This window comes from Etheostoma cragini, chromosome 19, assembly GCF_013103735.1.
Source record: "Etheostoma cragini isolate CJK2018 chromosome 19, CSU_Ecrag_1.0, whole genome shotgun sequence".
NCBI lineage: Eukaryota > Metazoa > Chordata > Actinopteri > Perciformes > Percidae > Etheostoma > Etheostoma cragini.
The window spans coordinates 17,981,992-18,000,196 of record NC_048425.1 but is presented as its reverse complement, the minus strand read 5'-3'; the positions used below and the strand labels follow the sequence as shown (position 1 = coordinate 18,000,196).

The 18,205-nt window shown below is 44.4% G+C and overlaps 1 protein-coding gene across 3 annotated transcripts in view; it reads right to left on the bottom strand.

Annotated features, from left to right (window-relative positions):
* LOC117934707 (ADAMTS-like protein 1) overlaps positions 1-11,092 on the bottom strand; it is an 80,718-nt gene extending 69,626 nt beyond the window's left edge. For 2 of the 3 annotated variants that reach the window (XM_034856582.1, XM_034856583.1), the window contains exon 1: positions 10,897-11,088. In XM_034856582.1, the coding sequence (XP_034712473.1) occupies positions 10,897-10,953 (57 nt within the window). In that variant the 5' untranslated portion in view covers positions 10,954-11,088. Of the gene's footprint in view, positions 1-10,896 lie in introns of all 3 variants that reach the window. The other variant, XM_034856585.1, reaches the window with a different exon arrangement.
* Between the last annotated feature and the right edge of the window lie 7,113 nt (positions 11,093-18,205).

Below are 18,205 nucleotides of genomic sequence, written 5' to 3'. Positions count from 1 at the left end.
ATTAGGGACCACTAACCACCATTACTTTACTAATTAATACAATGAGTTACAGTTACAGTTACTCATCTAGGTCGCCCTCCCACCTCCAATCATACCAATCTTCATCCTGTTAGTATCTAGACATTCTTTCTCTCTGATTATGACACACACACACAAATCTTGAATGCTGTGCATATTTGGCACAGACTTGGTTCATTCTGATCATGTAATGATTTGCCCGTAGCCATTACTCTCTCATGCGATGATGGGGCGGTTTGTACCTGTCCCGCAGAGAGCTGCAGTCGGGCACATTCCTGCTGCGCCCTCCTGCCAATCAACGTCAGCGAACACACTGACACACACGCATCTTTCACCAACTTAAAACACACACACACACGGCTCTCGCTCTTTGTACTCATGCACACACACACACATGCAGTCTGCCATTGTTTGTCAGTGACAACATCCCAGTTTTCCCAGAAAGCCTCTCCCTCATTCCATCTTCCTCCCACATCAGCAACAGAATAAATGGCTTTGATGAATGGCACAGTTCCCCTCAGACATTATGTCACCTTGTTTTGCATTTTAATGACATGACTTGAGGTTTAATCAAAATCCATTTGGTAGGGTGATGTTAACATGACGTAGCGTGCACCTGGAGTAAATATTGTGTGAAATATTGAGTGTGACAGATGAACAGACAGATATTCCTCTGCAGGAACTCCAAATGTCGGCAGGTTTATTAAAGGAGATGTTATTTCTCGGGGTCGGGAGTAGAAATTCACAGATCTTTCACTCTGGGCCAAAAGTTTTTATTTTGACCAAAATAATGTCATCTAAATATGTATTCCAAACAATGAGCCCCGGGGTATACTTTACTTAGAAACCACTTGAAGTTGAGTAGAGATACTTGGGTTTAAAACGCATCTTGGGTGATCAGATAACAAGTGGACAGCACACAGTGAAAATTAATTTTTTAAATAAAAAATGGTAGTTTGATGCTCTTTGACTTTTTGATTTGCAAAAGTAAGTATTTTAAGATATTTTACAAATCAAACAAATCAAGAATGAAAGTAATCAATTGCATTAGTTATTAAGATCTATGTATGTATGTATAATATATCCATAGAGCTTATTGCATCATATTTTGATATGTCAATGCTCGACTACTCCTATATTTAGCTGCTGTTTGTTTAGAGACTTTGTTAAAGGTCCCACTTTATGAGGTTTTTTAACATTAATATGCGTCCCCCCCCCCCCCAGCCTGCCTATGGCCCCCCTAGTGGCTAGAAATAACTATAGGTGTAAACCGAGCCCTGGGGATCCTGCTCTGCCTTTGAGAACATGAAAGCTCAGATGGGCCGACCTGGAATCTGGCCCCTTATGAGGTCATAAGGAGCAAGGTTACCTCCCCTTTCTCAGCTTTGCCCGCCCAGAGAATTTGCCCCCCCCCCCCCATGAGAGAGAGACATCATGGCTTTCAAATGAGCAAAGTGGCAGTTGGTCAAGGCCCCAGCCTCCTTGCCCCCCAATTCCCTCCTCAAAAGCTACAGACTCAATGGCACATACTAAGGAAAGCTCATTGTGGGACTGGCTCTGGTGGCTGGAATTCTGCAGCAAGGCTGGATTTTGGAACTTCAGATACATTATTGGGGGACCACTAAGGTCTATATATAAGAGACTTCAGATACAGTATTAGGGGACCACTAAGGTCTACATAAAAGAGACTCCAGATACAGTATTAGGGGACCACTAAGGTCTATACAAAAGAGACTTTAGATACAGTATTAGGGGACCACTAAGGTCTATACAAAAGAGACTTCAGATACAGTATTAGGGGACCACTAAGGTCTATACAAAAGAGACTTCAGATACAGTATTAGAAGACCACTAAGGTCTATATAAAAGCATCCAAAGACCACCATGCCACGGGACCTTCAATAACTGTGATAATAACAGTCGACATGGTGCGAGACATATCCTTCACCTTCCCTGTATCTTACTCTCCGCTAGTCTGTCTGTCAGTCCACCTGTCTCTCAACATTGAGCTTATAGGATCTCTTCTGAACACACAGTTAAGGATCTTTCATACGGTGCCGGGTATCCAGTATCGGTCATATCAGCTTGGTGGCTTTGCAGGCCACCTGGTCACTGCAATCCCAACTATTCCAGCTATGGAGCAAATCACGCTGAGATGAGAGAAGAAACTGCACTGATAACACAAAAAGGCCTCATTTAAAAAGAGCATTGCTGTTTATGCTGCTGATGTGTAGGAGGAGTGGAGAAAATGAAGGGTGAGTGACATGCTCAATGTCAAATGTGAACTTTTCCAGGTCATGGATACCAAATACTTCTCGAGCTGCATACCTGTCAACAGGGAGACAGGAGGAGAGGATGGGAGGGAGCGCTTAGAGGACTCGGACCACGCAGATTCAAACAAGCTGGACGCCTTTGAGACTGCATTTCTGAACCCCCCCTCCAACCCCTCCCAAGTGAGATCAGAGCGAGACACCAGTGTGGATGATGTCACCCCACAGAGGTGAACTGGGACAGAATTCCACAGTGGCACTTCAAATGCAACGCCACGTTAACGCCTATCAGCGAGCCCTGGACCAAAAACAACAGCGACCTGCGGGTGCATTTCTCTCATATAGGGGTAATTATTTTCACAGGTCAGACATCAATCATCGCACATCATACAAATAACAAGCCTGTGCAAGCGTTTTGAAAGCATCCAAATCTGAATAAAAAGGTCATTTAAAGTTCACATTTCCAAGTGAAGTTCACCCTTAGTTCAGACCTGTCCCTAATGTATGTCTTTAACCAGAAATGTAATCTTCATGGTTGAAAAAATACAAACTGAAACCCAACAAATCAGGGTTGTGCATATTTCTCCTTGCACTGTTACAGGAATCCCGACATCACTGTATTTTTTTCAAGCGACGTAAAGCAGCCGTTATTTCCCATGACCTCACATTTTCCCCCTCACACTCTCACAAATAACACATAAACACACTTAAGATCCACTTTATACTTTACACAAACATGCTGCGAAGACCACACAGGTTTCCCAGGCAGCGGGCTCACTTGAAAAGGGGAGACCCAGGCCTGTTTACAGGGGCCAGAAGGTCTGCGCTGCGGCCCGCTACATTTGGGCTGTGTCACTGCTCACCACGCTGTGTGTGTTGGTGCATTTCATAGAGGGCACCTTAGTCCTAGGTAATCCCTGTGAGCAGCCTGGGAATGGTCACAAACACACACACACACACACACACACACACACACAGGAAACACACAATATAAAAAAAACATTCTTTCGGTGGGTCCGTTCTAATTGGACATTGGCTGTGCCCCTGTTTCCTGACTTTATCCTAAGCTAAGTGACTGCTAGTGTTAGCTGTATATTTACCAGACATATATGAGAGAGAGTGAAGCAGTTTAGATGCCTTGGGGTCTGGTTCGCGAGTGAGTGGACCCTGGAGCCCGAGATTGGTCGGAGAATCGGAGTAGTGGGTGCGGTATTACATTCCGAAAAGAGGGCTGAGCCAGAAGGCAAAAGTCTCAATCTACCGGTCAGTTTTGGTTCCTACCCTCACCTATGGTCATGAAGGCTGGGTCATGACCGAAAAAACGAGATCTAGGGTACAAGCGGCCGAAATGTTCTCAGGAGAGGGGCCGGCGTCTCCCTTGGAGATAGGGTGAGAAGTTCAGTCATCTGAGAGGAGCTCGGAGTAGAGCCGCTGATCCTTCACGTTGAAAGAAGCAAGTTGAGGTGGTTCGGGCATCTGGTAAGGATGCCTCCTGGGGGCCTCCCTAGGGAGGTGTTCCAGGCACGTCCAGCTGGGAGGAGGCCTCGGGGAAGACTCAGGACTAGGTGGAGGGATTATATATCCAACCTGGCCTGGGAACGCCTCGGGATCCCTCAGTCTGAGCTGGTTGATGTGGCTCAGGGAAAGGGAAGTTTGGGGTCCCCTTCAGGAGCTGCTGCCCCCGCGACCCGACACCGGATAAGCAGAAGAAGATGGATGGATGGATGGATGGATGGAGATATGAGAGTGGTAATGATCATCTCATCTAACTCCAGTAAGAAGGTAAAGAACGTCTTCACGAATTTTGTCTCCAACAATGTCATTCAACATTGTAATAATCTAATATTTTGTGTTAAAATAGCATGCATTGCTTATGGTAATCCCCATTATTTACACTATATGAACCCCATAAAGATAATGCAGACTCCGCAAGCAACGATGAAAACTACCATGAAGCAAATCCAGAATGTGAACATATCAAACGGCTTTAGCTTCGTACAGGTCAGCCATAAATGGCATGAAAAATGGTCGACACTGAAGCATTTCCACAGGAGATCCACATGCCAGACACACCTACTTTGCATGATTACATGCTCATCAATCTGCTTCTGTGGGCGTATGCGTAGTAATCCTAATAGCACATCATTTGTAAAAGGGGGTCTCCGGTGTTTAGTCGTGGCGGCTCAACATTTACTCAAAGCACATGTGGCCACGGAGGGAAGCAGATGTGAGAACAGCAGAAAAGCGCCATTAGCCTCGCAAACATTGGCCCGCAGTCAGCCGTGGAGACCCTGTCAGACCCCGGCACTGCAGACCCTCAGTCAATCACGTTTCCGCTGGATTTAACCATTCGTCCTTGTCCTTTTTTTACACATAACCGTTCTCACACTCTTATGCAACCTCCTCTTTTCCGAAAGGAGTGAGGTCAGCGAGAGAGATAACTGGTGTTTGTTTTTCATGCCTGTCAACCAGTCAGTGGATCTGGAATCACTGCATCTCCATTTTCTCCAACAAGCTACACTTGGATATTTATGCCTTTCACTTTCCAATTTGATGCCTGTGGCTTTGTTCTACGTTACTCCAGCTTGGCCTTTTGCTCTCTGTGCACGCTTCATGCAACCCTTTCCCTCTCACTCCATCAATATTGCTCCCCCCCCCCCCCCCCCCCCCCCCCCCCCCCCCCCCCCCCCCCCATCTCTACAGACACCCTGGTGTCTGAGTGTCTCTTCTTGCTCTCTCCTTAATCCACATCAACATCACTCCATTAATAATCCACCCTTCCTATCTATCTATCTATCATATTTTTTGTTTCACTGTGTTTTATTTAACCCTATTCATTGATAAAGATGTTATTCAATTGGATTCTTTCTTTCTCACCTGCTACATCTGTGGAAGGACCTGGCTTTGACCTGCGTTTCTTCATATTAACACATCAATTCCTTGAATATTTATGACCGTTTTTCTTGTTTCCTCTTTGACTCCATTACTAAAAGGACTAAAAACGTAATCATTGTCTTGCACATTTCTCAGATACCTTCTCTTTCCCTCCCATTCTAGACTTATTTTCTTCCCTTCTTCCGTCTCTCTGCAGAGTCCTGTCTGGCTTCTTATCTCCTAACGATCCTCCTCAGTACTGTTTCAACACACACACACACACACACATCTCCTACCGGCCCTCCCTTCTAATTAGGCGTCAAAAGAGGGGCTTGAGGTGCTCCCTCTCCCCTCTCGTTAGCACCACTCCCTGGCACTCCCGCTGCAATCCCACCCTGGGACGGATCTGAGGTCAAGGCCGGGGCACAACAGAACAGACGGAACTAGACACGCTCACGCCAAGGCAGCTCGGCTGCGAGGAACTGCTGCTTGTGTGTGAAAAATGTGGATGCCAGATGATCCACGGAGGGGCCCGGCTGCAGCAAATGAAGTCTGAGCTGGCGTCCAGGAACACACAACAGGATAAAACAACAACGCTCAATCACGCTGATGGAAGGAACGTGGGGCTCACTACAGATGGAGCCCAAGATGTTTCATAAGAGGAACAGGATGTCAGAGGCTCCCGCCAATGACAGCCTCGTGAATGGGCGGCCGAGGAAACAGAGAGGGGACGGAGGGCAGCCACCTGCAAGATCACAATAGGGCTGACTATCTGTGAAGGGCGTGGGACCTACAGAGACCATCGCTGCTGAACTGGACACAAGAAGTCCCTCTGCTGTGATGTTGCCATCTGCTGGCACTTTTTATCAATGCGTGACTGCAGCCCAATATAAAATGTTGCAGTGTGTGTGTGTGTGTGGCACAATAATAGTTTCACGTACGGAGTTTCATGAGAGCCACATGAAACCACAGAAACTCATTATGCTTTTTGATACCGTAGTCTGAACATGCCCCCCTTCATACGCAGGCAATACACTGCAACATGACTCCGGCAAGGTATGCCATTTACTCCCACAGGCCGCTTTGGGCAGTCAGTCACGGCATTTTATTAGAACTTGGCATCAAGTGATTGAAAGGCAAGCAACGCTATCAAGTTCTGCAAGATTCTGGAGAGCCAAATCAGCAAAAGCCAGATTCTCCGTTCCAACTCTTTTCCATTTTCAAACTCCTGATGTAAAAGGACATTTTGACACTTTGGGAAATACTCTATTTTGCTTTCTGACAGAAATATTCAATGAAAACATCGATACAACTATCATGTCTGTATGCTGTGTGGTCCAGGGGACCGTGAAGACTGGAACTGGGAGCCAAGACCAAGCCTGGCTCTGTCCAGAAGCAGATCAAGCGCCTCTAAAAATGACTAATTACCACTTTTATCTTCTTTGTAAATACAACACAACATAGCCAAGCTGCCTGTTTCCATTCTTTATGCTAAGCTAAGCTAAATGTCCCCTAGAACCAGCTTCATATTTAGCATGGAGACACAGAATCTTCTCATCTAACTCTTTGCCCACAAAGCGGAAAAGCATATTTCCCAGGATTTCAAAGGATTAATGTGACTAAATAGTTGGTTCGGGAGTCAAAGACAAATGCACTTGGTCTGGCAAGCGTATGTCAACACTGGGATTGCAAAAATAGGGAAAAAACTCTTCAAAAAAAATGCAATATCAGAGACAAGGCCATCATCTGGAACAGATAGCCAGGTCAATAATTATTACATTACATGTCATTTAGCTGAAGCTTTTATCCAAAGTGACTTACAATTACTAGAGGTCGCAAACCTCTGGAGTAACTAGGGGTTAAGTGCCTTGCTCAGGGACACATTGGTAGATGTATTGCAGCGGGAATCGAACCTCAGTGTCATATCCACTGTCACCACCCACTATACTACACCATTATACATTCTCCTCAGGCTATGCCCCCTTTTGTGAAATCTCTGATTGGGGATTTTGTATTTCTACAACGGCTTCTTCTTTGAACTGAAAGACCTTCCGAAGGATTTTCAATAAAAAATAAATAAAAATTGAAGATGATTGCCTCGATCTTAGCCAATCTATTGTAAATACTGCTTGACTTTCTTTGGGACTTTACATCCAAAAGATGCTGCCATGTCTTGTCCTGTTCGGCAGTCCTTTTCCTTCCTTGGCCTGCTAAGAATGAAGTAAATCTACTTCCTTTTGGCACGTCTCTATAGGGACGAATGCTTGCTCTCTGGATTTCTAGTATTGGAAGAGACGCATCCCGACACACCTGAGTGGGACACACAGGACACGTCGCTCCTGTCCCAGGGACATTAAGAACATTGAATGCAAAGTGAAGAATATTGCAGTGAATTCGGGGTTTGGAGTGAGAGTAACACTGCACACATGCACTTCCACGTAAAAGCCCTCGGTCTCACTCCACAGATTAAGCCCAGATGGGAACAATGAATTGAGTATAAGGACTTTAGCAACATAACTAAAAACACTCGCTTTTGTTAATACACTCCAAAAAAAATTTCCCCAATCCATCGCTGGCCAGATGTTCTCTGAAGCCCTTGAATTTTCTCCTCAAATGGGACCAATCACTCTCAAAATGAATTCACTTCCCATTCCACTCGAGTCCACAACAAAGGCCCTCGTGAAAGCTAATTGGATAGTTCGTGGTCTTTACGATCAGGCAATCAAGCCGAGGAGCGTGTTTCGGAGAACAAGACATGTTGTTGTTGACGGCCGATCATTTAGGACCATTTGCACGCCGTGACCCCACTTAATCCTGCCATTAGACCCCAAAGCTTCCCCATCCTGAGGACTGCTTAAAGACTCTGAGAGGGACCATTTCCTTGGATAAACATCCAGATCTGTTGCTTTTGTGGCTAATGTCCTTTTGAATTCCAGCTGATTGCGGCAGCCATAAGATGTGATGAAGTCTGGCAGCTGACTTAAATCCGTCACGTGTCGACAACCCCTGTGTAGTTTAGCAATAACTCCCAAAAGGAGGGCAATTTTTTCAACTGTAAAGAGATATTGTGGTGGCAGTCTGCGTCTGTGTTTTATGTGAAGCAATGATATATCAAGAGGTTTAAACTAATAACTTTACACAAGAAGAAGAAACAGAGGGCACACCAAAAATGTTATCTCTGTCTTTCAATGTCTTTATGAGTATGGATGTAGATATTGACCTTATTAAGCCGATATGCATATATCTCAACAAACGCACTTGTGAACTATTTTCACAGTAATGGCCACTGCATCACGTTAGTAATAGTAATAAATATATGTTTATTTTAAAAGGCCAGTTATTTCTTGGATCAGGATTCTATGCATCCTGATAAATGTCCCTTGGCCTTTGGAATTAAAATTAATTAAGAATTTTTTGGGAAATTAAGATTTTTTTTATTTACAATACATCATTCATTCTCAAAGAAATTTGGTGTCCTTAAACGTTGGATTTTCCTAATTTTTTTAATTAAGGCATTAAGATCAATTTCCAAAAGATGTTTTTTTTATTCTTCTTTTTAATCAACTTTAGCATTGGGGTGTAAACTTTCTCAAGCCACTGTATACACAGCTGTAAAAAACAAATAAGAAAACTGACAAATAATCAAATTTTACCAGAAGATTTACCACTTATGTTTAACGGCAAAAGCAAGAGGGGCATTTAAAAAGGTTTTGCTTTGCTCTGTCGCCCTGGCAGGTGCCAAATCCTGATTTATGGCCACTAACCTTTGTGCTCGGAGAGATGCTTTTTGTGTCTTTTAAAGGGCACAGCCTGTTGCACGCACAAATACCCATCCAGCACAAAAGGAAAAAAACTGTTTCTGGAAGTTTCCACCTTGCTGCACATATCAAGGGAAGAGAGTGAAACCAACAAGACCCTCAACGAATCACTCGAGGTATGTCATTATGTCACCCACAAACGAAGTCCTATTCCATTTAGGGGTTGGAGCCACAGGCCATTTGGCCCACACACATGTTACACAACTTCCAGCAGCCATACACACAAATATAGAGTCTCGTTCTTCAGTTAAATAGGAATGTAGAGACTCTGACCTAAGTGCAAGGATGAAAAGAAATGACCGCCGCGTAGCAGAGACCCCGGGAGGCGGCACTTGTTGATCCCTGGTCTCTGAAGCAAAGCACCGGGTCGCCCTGGTGTGTGTGAAAAAGACAAATGTCCAGTGCTGAGTCATGCTGCACAGTCACTTCGTGCAGAGTAGAAAACCTCGCCACGACCACTAAAGCAAAAAAAAACAACCTACCAAGTCGTTATTAGGTCTCGATGCGTGACGGGACAACAATCAAACCCCCCGGCACTGGTTGTAACACAGAAGTCAATGTGAGGGTGTATCACTTCAAAACACCCTAGACACTGAAATGAACAGCACATGGAGCTGAATACAATCATTTATAATGGACGCTATAATGGAAGTTAACGGTCAGTCATTTACATTTTTCAGAAATAAAAGGAAAACATGTATTTCCAAAAGGTCTGACATCAGCAGCTTCACACTGATGCTAATGAGCCAATTCAGGATTTGCTTCCCAGTCGGCTGTAACCTAACGAGGCCGGCGCTGGACAGTGGCCTGGAAAGACTTGCAAAAAGCCCCGAGTGCTTCTCTATCGCAGACATCCACTGATTACAGTGTGGACGTGCTCGCCCGGTGCTTTACAGCAGCCAGGGTGTCTAAAGCCTGAATCACCTTGAAGCGCCATTAGCACCTGTCGTGGTCATTTACACATTCTGACATTGACATCCCCCCCCCCCCAACCCAAACCCCAACCCAAACCCCAACCCCATCTGTTGGAGACCTAGAATCGGTCTGCAGGGCAAACAACTGCTTTGTGTGTCACTTAAAAGTCTCGCTCGGCTCACGGGTCAGCTTGTACACATCTGACCCATGCATTAACATAATTAGGCCTTTGAGAGATATCATCTATTCATCAGTGATTGGTGTAAGATGAGTGCGCTGATTTAAGAAGTTTGTCCAATACGGGACTGATAAGCTTAGACCTTTTGTTGGATGACCTATGCTCTCTTTATTTAAATTTCAAGGTAAGAGGATGATTCAACTCTATATACAACTCGAATGAACTGAGCTTTTATTAAAGTATCTGAGTATACAGTATATACTCAGCTATACTGCTAGTAATACCAGGATATTTCATCAATTTGGATTTGCAGACATTGACACACTGTTCCCACTCTCATCCACTGTGCAGCAGCATTGGACCTGCTTCAGCATCACTGGAGGAAGAGGATGACCACCTTCATCACATCCCACAATAAAAAATAATCATTGTCAATAATGGCTCCTGCATATAGAGAAATAGCCTTAATATCCTTAAGATTTGAAGCCCTACTCAGTCCTTTGAAAAGCTGTAATAGATACACTTCTAGGTTAAGACCACATTGGTGTAATGTGTTTCCTATAGGTGAATATAGAATTATTATGTATGTTTGAATCTCCTTTTTATAGGCCTACTGTATGATGTGTAATATGGACCAAAGCACCTGAGTCCCCAGTGAGTTTTCCTTTAGAGACAGAGGACAGGTCAAATCCAAAGTCTTGTTATCAGTTTCTTTGAAGTAAAATACAAAAATCAAACAAAATAACAGTGGTTTTGGTGGAGAAATCAACTGTACAACCGCATGTCTTTCTGAAAAATGACATTCCTCTCACGTGAAACGTACCTCCACACAAACAGCGAGAAGAAGCAGTCCGTGCGTCCACACGCGGCTCCCTGTCATCTCTGACCCGGGAAACGTCACGCAATGTCGGGCTGTGGAGAGGTTGGGGTCGGAGGCTCGGTCCCTGTCTGCCCGGCCGCTGCTCTGGTCTCCGAGCTGCGCTCCGGCTCCAGTTCACCCACAGAGAGAGAGAGAGAGAGAGAGAGAGAGAGAGAGAGAGAGAGAGAGAGAGAGAGAGAGAGAGAGAGACAGAGAGAGAGAGAGAGAGAGAGAGAGACAGAGAGAGAGAGAGAGAGAATAAAAACGTAAAGTCAGCCAAGAAGTGCCAGAGACGACATGACACTCTCCGGTCGCTTCCAGATATTTTGTTCCCCCGGCAAACACGTTGCTGCTAAATTTGTGTTTGCATACCAGGCGTGCGTCAGGAAAGGGGCTCCCCCACCTTACATTCTTAAAGAAACACACACACACACACACACACACACACGCGCGCGCGGAGGGTTAAGTGATGCTTGTTTCTCAACTCAAGTCCACACACTGCAAATTAAATTGGGTCCAATTTGTAGGCCTGTGTGAGCTCAGGTGTATTTATCTTATTTTTTGGGTGAGTTACAGGAGTTTTTAGGTCAGGGAATCCCTTTTTGAGCCAATGAAGACTTTTAGATCCACTATCAGTAGGCTAAACTGTAGGCTATGGCACAAATTAATCCCTCCGGTGCTTCAAACTTGGAACTTTTTACATGCTTTGTCCACAGATTTTCCATGAAGCCACAGGAAAAGATTTTTTGGCGGGAATTTTGGTCCTGAGTTGTCATTTTCTACTAGACCTATATAGAGGCCTAGTCAAAAAAACGTCAAAGTAGCCTAATAGTTTTACAAATACAATTTTGTATATGCCTTTTAAGCAAACGTTAGATGAGAAGATTTATACCACTTGTAAATCTGTTAAAGAAGTAGTTAATTTAGAACAAAGACTGGAAACTGGAGGGGGGGAGCTAACCTAGCTCTCATGCTCATGTAGCAGCCTACAAAATGCTAACGAGAGACTTTTGTAATGTCTGAAGTAGACCCTAAGATGCTAACGAGAGACTCCTGTAACGTCTGAAGTAGCCTCCGAGATGCTAACGAGAGACTTCTGTAACGTCTGAAGTAGCCTCCTAGATGCTAACGAGAGACTTCTGTAATGTCTGAAGTAGCCCCCGAAATGCTAAGGAGAGACTTCTGTAACATCGGAAGTAACCTCCGAGATGCTAACGAGAGACTTCTGTAACGTCTGAAGTAGCCTCCGAGATGCTAACGAGAGACTTCTGTAATGTCTGAAGTAGCCTCCGAGATGCTAACAAGAGACTTCCGTAACGTCTGAAGTAGCCCCTGAGATGCTAACGAGAGACTTCTGTAACGTCTGAAGTAGCCTCCAAGATGCTAACGAGAGACTTCTGCAACGTCTGAAGGAGCCTCCGAGATGCTAAAGAGAGACTTCTGTAATGTCTGAAGTAGCCTCCGAGATGCTAACGAGAGACTTCTGTAATGTCTGAAGTAGCCTCCGAGATGCTAACAAGAGACTTCTGTAATGTCGACACAGTAAAAATGGACCTACTTAACGAAGTTTGTTCACTGCTGGCTACAAGTTAGCCTCAAAAACAACAAAGGCTGTCAGTGGAATGGAGTTTAGAACTAACATTACCAATCAAACAATCATAGATAGCTAAAACGTTTCTGAAATGATTGCTAGCTTAGCTAAAAGCTAGTAATCAAACATAACAAAGACTGTCACTTGAATCGTGTTTTGAGCTAACGTTAGCAATCAAGCAACCATAGATAGCTAAAATGTTTTTTAAATGATTTCCATCTTCTGGTTTTGTTTGTAATGAGAAAAGTTTATTATTTTATGGATTTCACAAATTTCAGTATGACACATTATCACGTGAACCGTTTGAATCTGAGCATGCGCGACTCAAATCAGGGAGAGACACCTCTAACGCTCATACATTGACATATTAATGTTGTCTTTCAAATCTATCTCACGTCTATACAGTAAAAATCTAGCTACAGCCAGCAGCCAGTTAGCTAAAGTCCAAAAGATAACAACAACCCCCCCTGCCGCACCACTAAAACTCACACATTAACATGTCACCTTCCAACAGAGCCAAGCTCTGTTTTCACTTGCTTTCCGTCTTTATGCTAAGCTAACCATCCAGCAACATATTTACCATACAGACACGAGACTGTCATTCAAGACTTGTTCAACTGATTTGCTTTTAGAAAGCAATTTGAACAGTTTCTTTAATTTCAGCCGCCTGATTTCCAAGAGTTGCCAATAAATATGTTCCCTTTGTAATAACCCCCCTACGCCTAAAAATGTGTCACTGTAGTTTCCTTCTCTCATATCAAGCTGGCTTTGGTTTCATTCCGTCTTATCTCACAAATGTAATCAACCAAAATGATGCTAACCATTGGATTCCAATGCCGTTTCGTCAACTACTCATTGTCTTTATGGTAAAACAACACAAGAAAGGCCTTTTTCTCTTCTTTATGCCCCCCTCAACATCACGTGGACCCAAGTACCATGGGCTTCAGTTGGAACGTGGACCATGTGTTGTCAGCTGTGCACCAGTTGAGGATTTTGCCTACTTTTTCACAGCATTGGATTTAGTATGTAAGTATGAAATGCATTAGTGTTCTAAGTAAGCACCCAGCGCTGCTAACCTTGTGCCATTTAAGATCAAGAGGAGTTTTATTTGAGATCAACTGGATAGAATGAAAGAGTTCTTACTCTTGGCCTTGGCCGGCGTATGATTGAAATCTGCTGTTGTTTCTGATTTACCTTGATGAAACCCATGTCATCCCTTTCCGGCTCCAATAAAAATAGCGGCTCCCTCTGTTTTTTGTGAGGATTGTATTTTTCGTGCAATTTAATGAAGGTCTGCATTGGATCTTTGGACATGAACGCCTCCCACATCTCCTAGATGTGTCCAAAAAAAGGTCAAATGCAGGCCTGACCTGGTGTGTTTTACTTCTGTGAGTCCAGTAAATGACCTGTACTAACAAACTGTAACAGAAACCCCATTTTGTGGTGATTCTATCATATTTAGAAATAAACTATATTTCTCAGTGATTCAATAAGCACTACAACAAGAATTTTCCACTTCAGCGAGAGAGGAATTATTTATTACATACAATATAATTGACGACTGGGGTCGGCGAAGCCTCCTACTTTTGATCCTATACTTTCATTAAAGTATGAGAAATGAAGTTATTTGAAGCTCAGTCCACAGTGCTAGTGCGTTAGGACCTGCTTGTCGCTTTGGAAGCTGTCCAAGGTCACCATAATATCAATTTTCCTAGAAAATGTCAACTACCCTGAGCCAAGCTCAAAGAGCTGAGGGAGATACATTTGTACAGGTATGTATGGTATGAGCTACCTGAATTGCTGCCTGACATGCAGGCTTAAATACAGCTTAATCTCTATTAATACACTGAGCACAGGATTGGAAATGTTTATTTCCTCAGCAGAGGAAAAGAAATCCTTTCCTTTTTCCACCTCAGGGTTAAATTATCGTCCTGAATAGCTCCTTGAAATTCAAAGCCTACCTGCTCACGCCACTCATTATGGAATATCCAGTGTCTTTGAAAGAGCAGAACAAGCCCCTTGTTGAACTTTGACCAACCCCGGCACCCCAAGAGGACCACAGACACCCCCACAAAGCCAGACCAAGCAGCAGATAATGCTTCAAGACATGAATAGTTTGCATTCACCGTGACTGGCGGTGCACAGCTAAGCCACTTCCTCATGTTACAAACTCTTCTTGATGGACGTGTTCAGCGGGACCATCCGCTCAAGGCTCCTATCAGCAGTGTTGCAAAATCACTGCCCCGAGCGCAAATGTATTTTTAGGGACTCTACGAGCTTAAATGGCATCTGTCATTTGTTTGCCCGACAGATCTTGCGGGGACTTTTTGGCGTGGGAAGACAAATAAGAGGTTGAGGCCGCAGCTAATGACAGTCTTTTTAGCTGAGATCTTTTGTTTGAATGCAATGACGGGCTGGCTGCAAGATGCTCAAAGACACTGTTTGACGCTTAAGGGCCTTATTAGAGGCTAGCTAGCACTTTTTTTACTCTGCACTTGAACACACAAGCATGTCAGTTTGACTTTACAAGTGCAACATAGGGCCACAGTATGTGCTGTACCATGTGTGTGTTGGTTTCTTAGCTAAACACACTTGCAGCAGGTCGGGGCCCCCCATATGAGTAACCTAGTTGTGTCCCTTTGGCTGACACCAAACATATCTGTTTGACCAGTGATATTTGGCCTGAGAATCAAAGCGCTGCTTGTCACATGTGTTCAAAGAGAGGGTAGGAATTTGACATATACCAGCTAGAAGGGGAAAAAGCCCTTTGCAGGACGCTGACTAAGTTGTTTATTTTACATTAAAAAGGCAGCTATCATACTCTGAGACGCAGTTTTTTTTCTGCCAAAGCTACAAAAAGTACACGATTAAATGAATCCTTTTTGGACTCACACTTTGTGTACAAGAGTTATATGAGAATCTCGATCTACAGCAAGGTGATGGCTAGCTTAGCTTATCAGAAAGACTGGGAACAGGAGGAACCCTGGTTCTGTATAAAGAAAGTCTATATCTTCGATGATTGTGATTGGTTTAAAGAAATGCCAATAAACCAGATCATGTTTTTCTCCCATCCTAGAATGCTGTATGGACTAGCAACACCCTCTTCCGCAGCGCTGTGGAGGAAGGCCTGGCAAAGCGAGACTAGTCCAAAGGAAATAAAACAACCCACCAGCACTTTCACAGCTGGTTTCCTGGCAACACCGGGATATAGAAATAGCCTGTCACATGACCCCCAGGTCAAAGCCCATTTTACATGTTGGTTTTTACACAAATTAGGTAAACAGGATAGATCGCGTTAACTAGAGGTGGTGGTAGGTGGATTTTGTTAGCTTTTGGACAAAGCTAGGCTAGCTGCCCCCCCCCGTCCCTGCTTCTAACTGTATCAATCTTCTCATCTGACTCCCGGCATGAGAAGCAAATACACATTGCCCAAAATGTCACATGGATGTCACATGTAACATAGAACATACAAACACCTAAGAGTGCTGTTGTGGCACCTTGTTATTAGGACTTCCAGTCCCTCCGGCATGCGGTTTACCGCCACTTTGGTTGCCTTTCTCATCTGCCCCTGACTGCCTTTATGGCTCTGTGGAATTTGGCACACTATCTGCATGTGTGTGTGTGTGTGTGTGTGTGTGCACATGTGTCTAAGACTACGGAGGAATCGAAAGCTCTGGCCATAGCCGGGCCACAGTGTCCCAGGGAATGCCGGGCTTGCTAAGGGTAGGTTACAGTAACCTGTGTGTCCGTTCAGATGTGTTTCAGCTGCAGGCATCGTGTTCCATCAGGCGTGGCGTATCCATTGCGTGCCGTCTGGGGGCATCATGCCACAAACCGCCAGTCAGAAATGTAGACAGTGGGCACAGCGCTCTTCACACTGTTGCCAGTGATCAGTCAGCTCGTCTGAGAACCCGAGGGTAGAACTTGTTGTCTTTCTTTCTTAAGGGAAGTATCTAATTACACACAAATCCTAGCTTACAGCTAAAACCAAATACGCTCCTGGATGAATATTCATAAGTTTCCCTTAACAATTTAGGGATAAATAACTCTCAATAAGGTCCAAGTAAGAAGATTAAGACATCGTACTACACAAATCCAGGATTTCCTGTCATCTGATGACAGATTTAACCTGAGATATCTGTGTATCCTTTTCCATTGGTGTTCCAGCTCAGCAAAAATCCGAAGAAAGGAATCAAGCGGCTGTTAAAAAAGAGACAGAGCAGCAGAAATGGACACGGTTGTGTTTGTGGATTAGGGTGTCTATTGTTTCACTAAATCCGCTGCAGAGTGATAGCTGGCAGAAGGCCTGAACGGCGTCATATGGGGTAAAGAGGACTAAACGTCCCCTGGGATGACTTTCATCTACAAGGGTCACATTTTTCACATTTTCCATCACCTTAGGTCTTCATGCGGTACTTAAGCAGCAGTGAAATTAACAGAATATGGTCTATGTTGTATGAATCTCATCAGTTAGGTAATACTTGCATTGTAATTGGTCAGGCTTTTGGTGGATGCTGAAAAACGTGTGCTTGATATTGTGTAAGTACATCACAATTAATCTCCTTTCTTTCCTGGAATATGAAAAAAAATGGCTGAATGGAGATGACACGCATCGAGGGTTCACAGCAAGCCCGGACCTCCCATTCTGTGCGATTCTGCTCCTGTCAGTGTGGTTGGTTCCGATTTCAGCATCTTGTACTGTGCTGTAGACCCACTGGCTACCCATAGAGACCACCTGGGCACAGGTCTGGTTGGGTGCGTGTTTTCTTCTCACAACACTCGTGTGTGAAAGAAAACAGACGAGAGTAGGAGAGGGTAAAGACATGCAACTTGTCCATGTCCAAGCCCCGCTCCCTTGGTTTCTCCAGGTAGCCTACTGTTCAGAGTCCTAGCTGGATCTCCGTCTGACGGAGAGATTGCAAAGGAAAAGTGGGGAGAGAAAGCAGAAATGTAGCAAGGGCCCATTTCCCACGTTGTTCTTGGCTCCAGTCTGCCCCCTAAGACTTAACTGAACACTTCCAAAACAAAGAGATTGTCTGTGTAGGTGCCCAAATAGCCAACCCACGCATGTACGCACACTTGCACACAGAAAGCAACACACTCACGCTGGGACATGAAAAATGTTATTCTAATTCCTTCTAAGTGCCTGTTTAAGCAGCTGTTTTCTGTAAACACTGGCTCGGACAGCAAAGCTCGGACATTTTGGTTTTAGATCATTCTCAATTATATCCTAATTACCAGGACTCGGTCCGGTTGTCAGCAACAGCACCCAGAAAATAGAGCTGTGAATTGCTGCCGCTTTGCCAGCACAAACAGCCGGCCCAGCTAATCCCGGCACGGCTCTGTGACACGTCGGGGTCACGTGAGGAGGTGTCCGACCCACACGACGCATAGCCTCCTGTGCTCGGCGTCTCACCTTCCATCATTGACCTTGGCTTAGCAATTATGTCTAGTCAAGTCCAATGCAAGGCTTTTTTTCTGTCCCTCCTGATAAAAATCATTACTGAAAATCATCAAGGTGGAAGGGGGGTTAGGGTGTGTACACAGAGAATCTCATTTCTAAGCACATGCTGACCTTTGCTCACAATTTTTTACCTTGGATAGTCGCTGACTCATGTTCTGTCTTGATCCTCCCAGTGGGAAACGTAGACCGTTAACTTGGATGTCTTGGCTAATGAGCCG